At 37.2% G+C, this 16,229-nt stretch overlaps 1 protein-coding gene across 1 annotated transcript; it reads left to right on the top strand.

Annotated features, from left to right (window-relative positions):
* The first annotated feature begins 5,234 nt into the window (after positions 1–5,234).
* LOC147282383 (uncharacterized) lies at positions 5,235–6,827 on the top strand. The gene has a single exon (XM_086248207.1). The coding sequence runs from the start codon at positions 5,235–5,237 to the stop codon at positions 6,825–6,827; it is 1,593 nt and encodes a 530-aa protein (XP_086104333.1).
* Positions 6,828–16,229: the final 9,402 nt, after the last annotated feature.

Raw genomic sequence — 16,229 nt, 5'->3', positions numbered from 1 at the left:
GAGAGAGGGACTCTACTGCCTCAATCAAGCACAGAAAGGAACATGCAATTCTGTTGACAGTCACCCAGTCTTTGGCACCAACGTCTTGGCCACCCTTCTAGCAAAGTTTCTTTATTGTTTCCCTTTTCTGCAAATAAAGCTTGTGATACAAGCAAATGTTCTATTTGCCCTTTGGCCAAACAAACTAGAATGTCATTTCCGTTAAGTACAATCTCCAGTGAGTCTTCTTTTGATTTAATTCATGTTGACATTTGGGGTGGCTACCATGTTCCTTCACTTTCTGGTGCACAATATTTTCTCACCATAGTTGATGATCACACTAGGAGCACTTGGGTATATTTGATGAAGCACAAGTCAGAAACACGAAATCTCCTAGTTAATTTCATTCAATTAGTTGAGAATCAATTTGATAAGACGGTTAAGGTTGTGCGTAGTGACAATGGCCCCGAGTTTAAGCTCACAAATTTTTATTCATCGAAAGGGATAATCCATCACACTAGTTGCGTCAACACACCACAACAAAATGGTGTTGTTGAACGTAAACATAGACACTTACTCAATGTTGCTCGAGCCATTCTTTTTCAAGCCAGCTTACCTAAACATTTTTGGGGGGATGCTATACTCACCTCAGCTTATCTTATCAATAGGACTCCCACACCACTTCTTCAAGGCAAAACACCCTTCGAAAAGTTGTTCAACAAAGTTCCAAATTACTCTCATTTACGGGTATTTGGTTGCTTGTGTTTCACGTCCACTCATCCTACCAAACCCACAAAGTTTGACCCTCGTGCAACTAAATGTATTTTCCTAGGTTATCCTAATGGTACAAAGGGTTATCGAGTCTATGATATTGCAGAACACAGGGTATTTGTCTCACGAGATGTGTTGTTCTTTGAGGACACCTTCCCATTTCAGTCCAACTCACCCTCAAATTCTCAACCTCATGCGTCCATCTTTCAACCACAAACACAGTTGTCTTCTTTTGATATTGAACCCACATTCACACCTTCCGCAAACTCCAGAGTTCCACCGCTTGAGACTATTTTAAATGACCCTACTTCTCCTCCTCACTCACCACATAACTCTAATTCTTCTCCACCATCGGATTCAACTAATTCACAGCCACCTGGCCAACTTGTTTCTTCTCCCTCACTTGATCTTCCTGACTCTTCTCCCACAGTGGCTCCACCCTCATCACCGCCACGACGGTCCTCACGTCCTACCAAAACCCCGACATTTTTGCAGGACTTTCACGTTGAGGCAGCCCTCCCTTCACGGCCTGCTCCACCATCTTCACCGAGCACAGGTACTGTTCATTCCCTTTCTCATGTCTTATCCTATGATCGACTTTCACATAATCACAAAGCCTTCACTACTAAACTCACTATCCAGAAAGAGCCTGCCTCTTTTTCACAGGCAGTACAGATCCCACAGTGGCGTGAGGCCATGCACAAGGAGATTCAAGCATTACAAGCCAATCACACTTGGAGTTTAGTACCTCTACCACCTCATAAGCATCCCATTGGTTGCAAATGGGTGTACAAGATCAAACTCAATCCGGATGGAACAGTCGAACGGTACAAGGCACGGCTCGTTGCGAAGGGATATAGCCAAATTGAGGGAGTTGATTATAGAGAAACATTTGCACCAGTCGCCAAGTTGACAACAGTGCGAGTCCTTCTTAGTCTTGCAGCTTTGCAAGGATGGCACTTACATCAACTAGATGTCAACAATGCGTTTCTCAATGGCGACCTTTATGAGGAAGTATACATGAAGATTCCTCCTGGGTTCGGACGAAAGGGGGAGAATCGAGTATGCAAGCTTCACAAGTCCATTTACGGTTTAAAACAAGCTTCACGGCAGTGGTTTATTAAACTGTCAACAGCCCTCAAGTCAGCTGGTTTCCATCAATCTTGGTCAGATTACTCATTGTTCGTCTGAACTCGTTCAGGTAGATTCACTGCATTGTTGGTTTATGTAGATGATGTGATCTTGGCAGGAAATAGCTTGAAAGATATCATAGACACAAAACAATTCCTTTCAAGCCACTTCAAACTGAAAGACATGGGGCAACTCAAATACTTCTTAGGTATAGAAGTTGCAAGGTCGAAGCAAGGCATTGCACTCTGCCAGAGGAAGTATGCTTTGGAAATTCTTGAAGACACAGGCTTTCTTGGTGCCAAGCCGTCACGGTTTCCGGTCGATCAGAACCTGTCGCTCACACAAATGAACGGTGAATTACTAGATGATCCATCTCAATATCGGAGGCTTGTAGGACGGCTAATATACCTGACTATTACAAGACCAGACCTTGTCTATGCTGTTCATATATTAAGTCAGTTTATGGACAAGCCTAGACAGCCACATCTTGAAGCAGCACACAAAGTCTTACGGTATATCAAGCAAGCACCTGGCCAAAGAATTCTTTTACCTGCCGCAGGATCACTGGAATTGAAGGCATTTTGTGATGCTGACTGGGCTCGTTGCAAGGACACAAGAAGGTCCATAACTGGATATTGTATTCTACTTGGACACGCACCAGTTTCCTGGAAGACAAAGAAACAAAGCACAGTTGCTCGTTCAAGTGCGGAGGCAGAGTACCGTTCTATGGCCACAACGTGTTGCGAGGTAACCTGGTTGCGAAATGTATTGAAGGATTTGAATGTGAATCTAACACAACCAGTTAAGTTGTTCTGCGATAATCAAGCTGCCATTCATATAGCCTCGAATCCAGTATTTCACGAACGTACCAAACACATAGAAATCGATTGCCATGTTGTGCGTGAAAAGGTGCAAAGAGGAGTGGTTAAAACAGCACATATCCGGACCAAGGATCAACCTGCAGATTTATTTACCAAGCCATTGAGTTCGAAACAGTTTGAAGAACTACTTGGCAAGTTGAGTGTAATTAACATACACTCCAACTTGAGGGGGAGTGTTGAAGAAGAGAATCTGTCAAAGGAAAGAATCCCATCATATCGGTTAGCTGATTCTGAGGGATAGCAATAAGTTAGCTGTGTATATGTATTGGTCCTTAATTCTAGGCCATGATAGTGGATCTGATATGTAAATGATATGTATAAAGCTTGTAACACAGTACAGTGATTGATTAAGAAACAAATTCTTAACATTCAATTTCTCTTTAGCCTATTCAAAACAAAAAACATTCAGACATACTAATAAATCATTAAAGGCCCAAAACTGGACTTTAAAATAATTATCTGTTTTTTTCTTAATAATCAAGTTAATTAAATCAGGTGGAATTACTATAGTTTTCCTAAGAGTGAATTATTTATAAGTTGGTATGAATTAACCAAAAGATCTATATATATGGAGCCTACAATATAGAAGTCCAACACGTACATATAAGTAGGGTAGCCCCATCCACACTAATGAAATGAAGGCCGTTGGGATGGGTGTGAGTAATTGCACAAGTGATGATGAGGGAAGCTTCCCTTGTCAAGGTTTTGGTTTTGCAGGTAAATTAGGCAAAAAATGGTTGGCCAACCCCATTTAAAGAAGAACATGAACCACATTGAAAATACCGAATTTAAGTTCATCTATACAGATCTATAATTTGACTGATTAGTGATCATCCAATAATATTCATTAGTACACTTGAATTGTACGTTCTTGTATTGATGAGAGTTTCAATATTGGCATCCAAGTAATATATATAATTTATCCTTGCTGCTTTGATCCTTGGGTTCTGATTATGAATTTTTGTTTTGTTTTGATGTATATTCTTTTCATTTGAGAATCATATACATGATTTTTCTTCTCCCCCGCCCCCCAAAAAAAATAATTCAATAAAATAAATAAAATTAGGGTTTACTCGAAATTAAAATGTAATGTTTTACCAGATATATAGGATTTATCTTTTAATAATTATGGATAAAACCTGTTGTACAACAATACGTGAGAACGAGAACATATTGCATGTTTTATTAGGCTTTTTTTTTTTCTAAAATAATAGTCTTTTTTTGGTAGAAGGAGGGCCCAAAGCCCAAAATGATAGTTTTATTAGATCCACTAGGTCCACTCGGTGTATATATATATATATATATATACACAGTGGCGGATCTACAGTGGGGTCAATGGGGTCACTTGACCTCATGAACTCAGAAAGGCTGGGCTTGATGAAAAATCTTGACCCCATGAAATCTTGGTTGCAGCCATGGCTGGCAGGGACAAGATTGCAGAGCAGGGGCAAGAACCAGAACACTAGAACAGGGGAAAGAACCAGAGCCTATCGCCGTTGCCCGTCGCCCCTTGCTCCCTCGCCGTCGCCCTTGCTCCCTCGCTTCCGCCCCTGCTGGGTTTATCTTGCCCCCATACCAGTGGATGTCTAGATCCGCCACTGTATATATATATATATATATATATATCACTAGTACTACAGCAACCCTTCAGAATCGTGTTGTTCATCCCTCCCAAACCCTAGTTTTATTAGGACTGAAACAAAGAGGTAGGTATTTGTGGGTTGCTTCTTGGTTACAACTAATTACAAGGCAAGGCAAAAGGGGGAGGGAGGATTTCAACTCCAGCCTTGAGTATAAGGGTATATGCTCATAATCATAAGCCCTTACATTTGTGGATATATTGCTTTCACTCGTAAGGTGAGGAAAGTTTTTGTCTATTTTTTAATTTATTTGTTAAACCCCTTCCGATTTAGAATTTCTAAAGTGTTTATTTTGTTTTATATATATGATATAGTATATGATGTATATCTCTCCGCAGACTGACACGAATTTTGTTTATAAATATATATATATATATATTATATATATGTTGTTCCTTTGCAGTTTTATCCTTGTTTGGGCCAGGCGTTTTATCATTTAAAAGTACTATATGACTTGTTCTCTTTAAGTTCTATTTACTATTTAATTATTTTGTAACTTGTATAATCAAAATACATCTCGATAATTAATTAGGTAAATTAAGAACTTATGATTCAGGAACTTGTTCCCTTCAGTACAGTAATTAAATTAATAAAACGAATACAATTCTCCTATACTGCCAGTCCATATGAGAAAGTTATATATATATATATAGCTAGCTAATTCAACTGTTATAGCAGCTACACATATATACATATATACATTGTCATCATTATATATGTGTCTTCCATCATATATCTAAATAGCTAATTCAAGAAGAAATATGTACATATAACTTTTGAGTTTTGCTGAATTCAGGGTTTTTAAAAGGAGCGAGATAATTAAATAATAAAGATGGTGAGGCTGAGTTTGAAGCGCACAAGGAAGAAATGGGCAAAATTTGCGGTTGAGATGGCGAAGATGATTTCTAAGCGCAAAAGGAAGAAATTGGCTAAGGTTGCTGCTAGAAATTATCTAGTTATATTGGCGTACAACCGCCTATCAAGAATGTCGTTACTGAGGACTCGAGATTTCATTGCCCGCAAGCTGATGAGCACTATCTCCTTTGTTAAAAGGATGGGAAGCAAACTACTAACACATTCTGAATTAGAGGAGAGGCACAACAGTTGGTCCAAGCAACTACCAGAAGACATAATGCAATTGATTCTACGACGACTATGCATAGCAGATTATGTTCGGTGTGGTGCAGTATGCCTTTCTTGGCGAAAAGCTGTTGATATGGCAATTGCCAGCAAAAAGGGTTGCGCTGCTGATCCTGATCAACTTCCATGGCTGATGCTCCGTTCTAATCCCTTTTCCCTCAAAGGTCATCGATTTTTAAATCTAAGCAATCATAAAATTTACAAATCAGTTCCCACTTATATGAATAGGCTCAACTGTGTTGGGTCAATTGAGGGGTGGTTGATAATGGTTGACAGTGCTTTTTGGCGTCCTGAGGGTTTTATGAAACCCTGGTCATTCTACTCAATGCATGATGATCATGATCGGAATCACAAAAGGTTTTCTACTGTTAACTTCTTCTTGAATCCAATATCAGGTGCCCGAGTGATGCTCCCATCACAGTCCACCATTCAATGGGATGACAACAGTTATTGTACCTTGTACAAAGTAGTAGCCTCTTCAATACCAACTAGCCAACACTGTCTTGTGGCTAGCATGTGTACAAAAGGTCGTTTGGCTTTCTGTAGGCCCACCGATAAATCATGGACCACCATTACGAGAGCGGTTGGAGGACTACATTTTAATGATATAGTAATAATTGATGGGAAACTATATGCTGCAACAAAGAATGGATCAAGAAATCTATTTGTGTTTCACATCCAAGATGCCAATGAAGGCCCTCCTAGCTATAGGATTGAAAGGTTGGTTATGCTTGATCCCACACCAGTTGATTATTGTCCCATCATTTCAACCAAAAAAGGAGTCAAATATACTACGAAAAATGAAGTCATTTACTTATCAAAAGATTCTGCATCAAATGAGTTGTTTATGATTCGCCATAGTGTCAGTTTTGCTCGTGAGAAGAATACAATAATGCCTTGGCATGTGTTCTTAAATGATAAGTTCTTCATTCCACCTCATACTGAAGGATTCCGAGTGTTCAGACTGGAGTTTAATAATGGCCCTCGTTGGGTAGAGGTTGTTGATCTTGCTCATCAGATACTGTTCATAAGCGATACCAGTTGCAAATTCATCCCTGCCACAGACCTTAGTAATGGTCCCCATGATAACACACTTGTTCAAAGAAACTGCATCTATTTTGCTTTTGATTTTCCTTGTACTGTAGCATTGTTGTCGTCGAGCAGGCGTGATTTCGGAGTGTTTTCCTTGACAGACAAGAGCATCAAACGCCATACATTCCCAGAAGATCATTCTCATTCCCGGTTACATGACAAACCCACCTGGTTCATGCCAAATCTTTGGTAGTTTAATTTAGTTTATTTTTATGATTATTTTTTTTTTTTTTTGTATTTTTGGTTTTGCTTTGCTGGTTTTGGTTCAAGAACTGTTAATTGTTCATTTTCTGGAGAATATGTTTTGTTGCTCCGGGCATGGATTTTGGTACACAGGATTTAAGAACTATAAAATGTTTGAAGAGCAATGGTAAGAAAGTATTAGTTTCCTAATTAATGGTATTTATCATTCGTGACATATGCTTTGGATGTATATAATGTACTTTGTGATAGAACATGCATATAGTTGTCATAGATGATATTGATGAGAAGCATGCAAGGTTTGTATATTTAATTTGTTACGAACTTGAAAGTTGAAACTTGGCCTTTTGAAATTACTGTTTTATAAATCTTGTATATTACATTACAAGATCCTATCCGGTAAAACATTACATTACTCGAAATGTAATGTAATGTTACTAATACCCTTGTGGTTAAGTCCGCTACCAATCTTTAGTCCAAATTGGAAGTTCGATCAAAGTTAGGTATTGTGTAATAATATAGTGATTAGTGGACGCCATGTATATTTTTGCGGTATAACCAATATCTGGATTTCTATGAAGCAGTATATTCTGTAATATTGAATATTCTAGAGATCTAGTGGCAGTTGTATTCGGTTATCTACAATTTAATTGCTTTGGTTTGTCTAGATCCACCAATGGTAGCCCGGCCAATTAAAATGCATGGATGTTGAATTGATAAAGATGAACGTAGTATTTGGAATGTTTAGTATTTGAAGGAATTAAAGACATCATACTTTTCAACTTTTGAAAGAGCAATACAGCATTTTCTGCCTACTATATATCACTACTTTTTTCCACTGCTATTGCTACTTGGGAAATTATTATTAGTTGCTTTCATCATTAGTTAAGCTTAAACCCACTCATGGCCTGTTGATTGTTAAGCTTAAGGTGGCAAAATGCCTTGAGAAACCCTTTTTTGGGTATGGTGGATCGATGGAGAAGACAAAGTCTGCAATGTATTCTAACATTTCCGCGCGAGCCCACTATTGCTGCAGTCTGGTGCATTAACATGCACTAGTTTCATTTTAGTTGCTAATTCAGTTTGGCATTGCAAATTTTAAAAAATTACTCTACCATAAATTAATTAAAGAACCAAATGGTTTATGGTGGCCCAACTCTATCACTATTTGTAACAGTTGGCTTACACTCACCATTGTGGTAATGGTTGGCTAGTGTGCATGTTTCCATGGATATCTAACTGTCACCAAATCACCAATCATCCCATTTCGTGACTTAGAAGTGCTTGAGGTTCTGGTTCAATCCACCACTAATATTACAGTGGCCTTGTACGTACATGTCTATTTGGCAGTGGAATTTGGATATTAATTTTGCCAAATATATATACTAGCTAGTTCAGGTGATTTAAACCTAGCTATTTATGAAGTGCATTTGCTGCCCTCAGACATTTCCCACTACTTGCATAATGGTAAGTCTCAGAGGCCCCTGCATATTAATTAATCTAGCAATGGATTAATAATTTATGATCGAGAAGCACAAAAATTTAATTGGTGACTCGCATTATATATATGTCAGTTAAATCTTACAATACAACTCATTCCTTTAGTTTTCTTCCTTTAGTATATCAAGGACTCCACCAAAATATAAATTAGCAAGCTGTTATTGCAGAAATGGACTCATTTTTTGGAGATTGCCTTCCCATTTGTGCATATAGCAAGAATTGTGAACTGGGTGTGGGTTAATTTCTAGCTTGCTTTTTCTGTTTTATGTTTCTTTTCAATGGTTCATGTATCAAAGCTTCCTGAGCTGGTGGAGTATAAACTGATACCCTGCCCTGCTTGTTCTGGTCGTTGGCGTTCCCAATGTTGGGAAATCAGCTCTCATTAATTCACTTCATGAATCCTGTACGTTTTGGTGGAAAAGAGTTTGAATTATTAATATTTCTGGTATCCATGCAAAATGCACTGTGAAATTGAAAGTGAATCGATCACTAAATTTAAAATTGATTACTGAAACTGAAATTGAATCGATCACTAAAATTGAATTAATTACTAAAACTGAACGAACTCTGAAACTAAATCGATCATTGAAACTAAATCGATCACTGAAACTGAATCACCAACAATCTCCCCCGTGCCAGTGATCTCCCCTGCCGACAAACAGCCCCCCCCCGACCCTTCTTTTTCTCTCTCTCTCTCTCTCTTCCATCTATCTGCAACAACAAACCCACCATACAGAAAATAAAATAAAAAATTAAAATTTATGAATGCCAAAACTCCAAACCCAAAGCAGTAGATTGAAACATACTCTGAGAAGCTTTGGTAAGGACCTCCATCATTTCCACTGTCCTCCTTTGATTCGAGCCGAAGGAGGAGTTGGGACAAAAGACAGAGAGAGAGAAAGATGAGGGGATTGACGAGCGGAGAGGATAGCCGGTGCGGCCACGCGGAGGGGGTGGATGACGTGTACGGGGGTAGACTACACGGATGGAGTGGACTACACGTGTTGTTCATTAATTAATGAACATATAATCAAAGAGTAAAATTTCGGTTCCAAGGAAATTTTCGATGGAAATTTCGACGGAAATTTCGGTTAAAATTTCGATTTCGATAAAATTGGACAAAAACGACGAAAATTACTATCAAAATATTGAAATTTTGAATGAAACTTGACCATATGTTTATTTAACATATTATCTACTACATTGATAAAAAACATTGAAGAAACCAAATAATATAGTAGATTTCATGTGATATAAGGTAAATATAATGCGCGCTGGAGACAAATACTGTTAAATAAAAATAGTTCACTAATTAATAATTATATAAAAATGACCTCTTTTTAAGGGATATTTAATCATTTTGAATCCAATTGTCCTTAAAACATATGTGGACAAATAAGAAAATGACATGTATTGTTATTTTCTAAACCACTTAATCCAATAACCAAAAACAATCTAAATAGATTGTGAGATCCCGAAAAGTTGGTTTATAATTTATTTTGAAGTAAATAGTGATTTATTGATAATTATCTTGTTAATTCGGAGATATTATAATTTTTTTGAGGAATTTTGGAAGGAAATAAATGAATTTGAAGTTGTAGAGAAATAAAATTTATCGAGACGAGCTCACGAAATTTTATAGAACATTTTTTGGACCTCGAAGTTAATTTTGGTAAGTTATTTGAATTTTAAGTGATTTCGGCGAGTCATTGAGAAACAATAAAAATTAGGAAAGACTCAGTCTTGATTTTAGTCTTGTTGGAAAAGTCTCGGGTCAACGAGCGCATAGACGCAAATGAAACGTGTTTTTTTTTCTTTTTTTCTTTTCTTTTCTTTTTCTTTTTTTCTTTTCTTTTCTTTTCTTTTCTTTTCTTTTCTTTTCTTTTCTTTTCTTTTCTTTTCTTTTCTTTTCTTTTTTCTTCCTTTTTTTTTTCTTTCCTTCTTCATTTTCACTCGTGAGTCGTGACCTCTCCTGCTCAGCTGCTCTCCAATCTTCCCTTCCTCTCTCCAGTATTCATTTTCTTTTATCCTTCCTCAGTTCTCACGCAGACAACATTTCTCTCTCTCTCCAATCTTTCCCTCCCCCCTCACTCCTCCCTCCTCTCTCCCTAATCTCTTCTCTCTCTCCCTCCCTCTCCCTCCCCCTCCCCGATCTCCTTCTCTTCCAGAGCTTGTCTCCTCCCTGGATCTCCTCTCCCTCCGGCGACGGCGGCCCTCTCTCCCTCCGGTCTCTGCCTCCATTCGGTCTCTATGCCAAATTTCAGCGAAATTTCAGCGAAATTTAGAGAAATTTAACTAAAAATGTGCTTGGAGCATTTTCGAAATTTCGCCCGAAATTTCGTCGAAATTTTTACGAAAAATAACGGATCTGTGATAAAATTTTGGGATCCCAAAAAAACGAAAAATTTCGGCAAAATTTTCGAAATTTCATTCCTTGCATATAATTAATAAAAATAAAACCCACAAGCATAAATAATACCAAATACTCTTTAGAAGCATAATATAAAACAGATTCCACAATAATATTCCAGCCAACATAATTACCCCGAAACTCTTAAGTCTCCAGCAATAACATAAAAACAAGGGTTAAATACATTTTTGGTCCACGAACTTTGAGTGGTTTCTCAATTTGGTCCACCAATTTTGAAACGTGACAAAAATAACCCCAAATTATCCAATTTGTGTCAATTCAGAATTTTCTGTCCAAATATCTAACGGAAGCTGACGTGGCCGTTAAACGCTGACGTGGGGCACTGAATGTGCGCCACGTGTCACCTCTTTTATTTTATTTTCAGATTTTTTCTATTTTCCTATTTTTATAAACTTTAAAAATTAATTCAAAATAGCTCCGGACTCATAAAAATACACGGAAAATTCCTACGATCTCGCCTTGACTAGTACTAATTTATTATGGGGCCAAATTACCAATTTGCTCTCTGAGAGTTTCCAGAAAATTTGGGAAGTTCAAATTTATTTCTAAAAAATTAAAATACTCTAGAATCTTTGGAAATTCATAGAATAATCTCCCGAGCTTCAAAAAATACGAGGTTTGCACCGTTGGTCTTCTAAAAACTAACACTACCTTTCTCGTGAACACTTACTACCCAAAAGACCCCTCGGTCTTAGAGGAAAATAAATTTTCCTCTATAAAATAAATTTGGACTTACCAAATTTTTTAGAAACTCTCAGAGGGCAAATTGGTAATTTGGCCCCATAATAAATTTGGACTAGTTAAGACGAGGTTGTAGGAATTTTCCATGTATTTTTATGAGTCTGGAGCTATTTTTAATTAATTTTTAAAGTTTATAAAAATAGAAAAATAGAAAAAATCTGAAAATAAAATAAAAGAGGTGACACGTGGCGCACATTCAGTGCGCCACGTCAGCGTTTAACGGCCACGTCAGCTTCCGTTAGATATTTGGACGGAAAATCCTGAATTGACACAAATTGGATAATTCGGGGTTAATTTTGTCACGTTTCAAAATTGGTGGACCAAATTGAGAAACCGCTCAAAGTTCGTGGACCAAAAATGTATTCAACCCTAAAAACAAATATTACAAACATAAATAAACATATTCCATCATAATAAAAGACACAATTTAAACATGTCCATAACAGTACAAACATACTAATAGTTTATTGCACATGCATAATTTCGCCTTCAGCAACAACCAACCACCAATCAACCTTATAGTCTATGACAATGACCAACATATCTGTAACCCTAGCCGCCACCTCTGTTTTCTCTCTTCTCTCTCCTTAAACCCTCCCACAGTCTCACACTTCAGGGAGGGTGAGGGTAGCTGGCCTCCCCTCCCCTCCCCTTCTCTCCCCTTCTATCCTTTCCCTTTCCCTTCTCCCCCCAACTCAGGGATACTTTCCTCCCTCAATAGTGAGAGTTTTTCCGTACTTCCATTTTGGAAGTCTTGTGGCACATTTGGTAACGTTTTACAAAACAGTTTTTTATTTTACAAATTTAAAAAATGACAAAAATGCGTTTAGTTGTCGTATTGAGAAAATAATTTTTGAAAAACACAAAATATAATTTATAGTTTACAGTGTAAATTCAGAAAACGACTAAATGATGTTTTCACTGAATTTAGAAAACATAGAGAACACAGATACAAATAAAAAAAAATTTACAACTGAAAAAAAAATAGAAAAATGAAAAACATGTGATATGCACCTCTTTCCCACCTAGCTAGACTCACCTACCCCCCGCCGCTGCCCACCTCACCCATCTGTCTTCATCTCTCCTCTATTCCTCTATTTCTTTCTCTCTCTCTCTACCCATCTCTCAAAATATATACTTTATAATCCCTCTATAGTTTCCAATTCTCGCTTCAATAAACGGATCAAGACTCCCCATAATATCTATGGCAGGAAGCTCACGCGCGAGCCTTAACAACCCTTACATAGAAAAAAATACATCCGTTCAACTAGATCATATGTGCTTGCAGTCTTGTCTCCATTAATAATATGGCCACCAACAACTCTTCCACCTCCAAGGTAGTCACGCCGACCAAGGTGGTTTGGGTTTTATAAAACTTCTCTTTTTTTAATTATATATTTTATGAAATTAGTTAATAATAATTTATAATTAATATGTTTTGTGAATATAATTATTTGGTTGTAATAATTGGTTAATATCAAATGTGTTTTTATTATTTTTGTTTTATATAATTGTTTTTCAATTACGCTACCATACGCTTTCTCATATTTTGAGAATGCAAAATTTAATTTGTCATTTTCATTTTACAATACAGTTTTTAAAAAATTGTTCTGTAAAACGTTACTAGACGGGCCATTTCCTACTGTATCTTGCAGCTTTGTTTTTCTCCTTTATTTTCACTTGTTATGGCTTGTTTGGTGCTTTGATACTCTCAGGTTTTCTCGAACGCTCATCTCAAGATGTTTGGTTGGCACTATTTTCGCCGGTACTGTTCATGTTTCCACCGGTTACTATTGCTCGATCTGCCACTATGAGTTATTATCGGCCTCGATTTAGAGTTGTTAGTAGGATCATGGACCCTAACGCGACAAGTTCGCTAAGTCCTTCGGCACCTCACTAGCTCCGTTTGGTAGCTATAATGTCTGCTCAACTCCGCTGTGATGAAATTTTAGAATTTCTGTGGGCTTTGATGCTCCACTTCTGTAGGGTTTTGCAATCTTGTAAGCCTTTGGGCTCTTTCTTTGTATTTACTCTGCCTTTTGGCTAATCTAATGCAATGAGATGCTTTATTAAAAAAAAAAAAAAACCTTATAGTCTCCACCAATGTTGAAAATATCGGTCCTTAAATTTGTGGATCAATAATATTATACTTACCACATTTTTATATCATGTTACGTGTCATTACTTTATTGGACAAGGTTTTTCTTTTTCTTTTTGGGTTTTTTATTTTATTTTTTAGTGTCCAATGTATAAATATCATGTAAGTTGCCACATAAAGTGGATAAAATTATGGTATAAAAATGTGGAATGTCTAGCAGTGTAAGTTAAAAAAACACATAAATTTTAATGAAACTCTAAGAAATATAAAATCAACCATCAATTCATATATTAATAAACAAGTAAATTGCATAAATTATTATTTCTATGATGAATATATGATATGCAAGAAGATATAATTCGCAGCTATGATAATTAAAGAGAGTCCATCTACATCCAGAAATATGAACTTGATGAAATAGTGTTGCTTTTGCAAGGAACCAATTTGTTTATTTTATTGTTTATTATTCAGGGTGGATGGAATATTGAAGATCGAGTCTGTATCAGGTACAGTCATTTGGGAGACACAGAATGTTAAACATGTATGCCTGCATAGACAGACATTTCTATAGAAAAGAACATATAGTTTGTAAGGGCAAAAAAGCAAGCGTATTCATAAAGAAGGATCATGCTCCTCTGCCTTTAAAAGCTCTGCTGGCATGCCTTTAATAACATCTAGTCCATTCAAATAATCCTATGCTTTATAGCATGCCACGTCAGCCAGACAGCTAGGCTAGCTAGCATAAAGTTTAGTCATTATGGGGAAGACTTTCCTGTGGTTTGTAGGCTTCAATTTAAATTTCACAAAAAAAATTTCTGCTATGATTTTCGGTGTTTCATCTTCCCCTCCTTTCCCATCTCTATCCTCCAAGAAAAATCACAACCAAATAACAAACTCAATGTTATTCTTAATTATTTTGCCAAAGACATCGAAACACATTAATTCATTGGGCCCCAAATGACCTCCAAGCCAAAGCCAAAGAAAGAACAGGCAGTCAATGGTTTTAACTCAAATGAACTTCTTCCTCTTCAGTCTTTGTGATCTGGGTCTGAGTATCATAATTCCAGTTAGACTATAATTCTATTGCCGATCCCTCGGCAGATTCGCCCATCTCTTGGCGACATTGCCAATATCTCGGCGACATACTCTTCCATGAAGTGTAAGAAATTTAATGCATAAAAGCAGTTGAGTACAAGTCTAATTAATATATTTAATCCAAGATAAGTAACTCTATGAGTACTACTGTACTAGTCTGAGAGAGACTCTGATGTGGATGGAGGCAGAGCAAAGGAGCAAGAATTGCATGTCGATCTGACTATCCTAAACTTTTTTAATAAAAAAATCTTTCCTGTTTGACTGACCAGCTGCAGCCGCACAAAATGCATGCAGTTGGTTGCACTTTGTACACAATGCAGCTATATATATAAGGGGTCATTCCAATCCAGAGCAGCAACTCAGCAAGCAACATGAATGAAGTTGGCCAAAAGAGGGAGGATTCCAATCAAGAGGCGGGTCATTGCCATCATCCGGCCCCTTCGCTGCCGTACTCTTCCATGCGGTCGTCCTGCTGGTTCTTGTCATCCTCCACATTTTCTGCTTAAAGTTGGTCAAAAGAGCTGGGAGGGTTCCAATCAAGATGGGGACCAAAGAAATGTCAAGCAGAAAATCGAGGATGACAAGAACCAGCAAGACGACCGCATGGAAGAGGACAAACGAAGAGGGCAACAAAGGGGCCGGATGATGGCAATGGAGATTATGGCAATGACTTGCCTCTTGATTGGAACCCTCCCTCTTTTGGCCAACTTCACTCATGTTGCTTGCTGAGTTGCTGCTATGGAATGGAATGACCCCTTATATATATAGCTGCATTGTGTACAAAGTGCAACCAACTGCATGCATTTTGTGCCGCTGCAGCTGGTCAGTCAAACAGTAAGGATTTTTTTATTAAAAAAGTTTAGGACAGTCAGACATGCAATTCTTGCTCCTTTGCTCTGCCTCCATCCACATCAGAGTCTCTCTCAGACTAGTATAGTAGTACTCATAGAGTTACTTACCTTGGATTAAATATATTAGACTTGTACTCAACTGCTTTTATGCATTAAATTTCTTACACTTCATGGATGAGATATAATTAAAAAAAAAAGTTGCAAGCTGCTCTGCCTCTTGAGTCTTCATGTGGGAAATAACAATAGCTAGCTTGATTTACGTTTCTCTGTCTTTATTTTTTTGGCCAGTATTTATGGAATTACTATTTACAAGTGAATTTCAGTATTCTTTCATGGAATATAAGAAGCCCAGTCTTTTAATTAGATGGTTTATTTGAGTGGCCCTCAGACTCTTTCCATTTTTTGTTTTCCCCTGTTGATTTTTTTTGCATACCTTAATTATTAGCCTATTCTTTCTAATAATTTTACTTCCAAATTATAAAAATGTGTAATATTTTTTGCAAGTTTAATTTAATAGTGTTTAAGCCACGTGGTGTATTTGATATATATATATATATAGTAATTAATTTCTCCAAACCAAGACTAGCTTGCTACCAACATTTACGTACAGGATCGGACCGTGGATGGTGGGGATGATGACTAATTAACTATTAATTAAATAGAGATTCTGATGTTGCA

The sequence above is a fragment of the Dryas octopetala genome, chromosome 6 (genome assembly GCF_963921425.1).
Source record: "Dryas octopetala chromosome 6, drDryOcto1.1, whole genome shotgun sequence".
In the NCBI taxonomy this organism is placed as follows: Eukaryota; Viridiplantae; Streptophyta; class Magnoliopsida; order Rosales; family Rosaceae; genus Dryas; species Dryas octopetala.
Note: the sequence above shows the minus strand (reverse complement) of the source record. Positions and strands in the feature narration are given on the sequence as shown.

What these genes read in the sequence shown, in the direction of transcription:
- LOC147282383 (XM_086248207.1), top strand. Translation starts at nt 5,235, where the DNA reads ATGGTGAGGCTGAGTTTGAAGCGCACAAGGAAGAAATGGGCAAAATTT.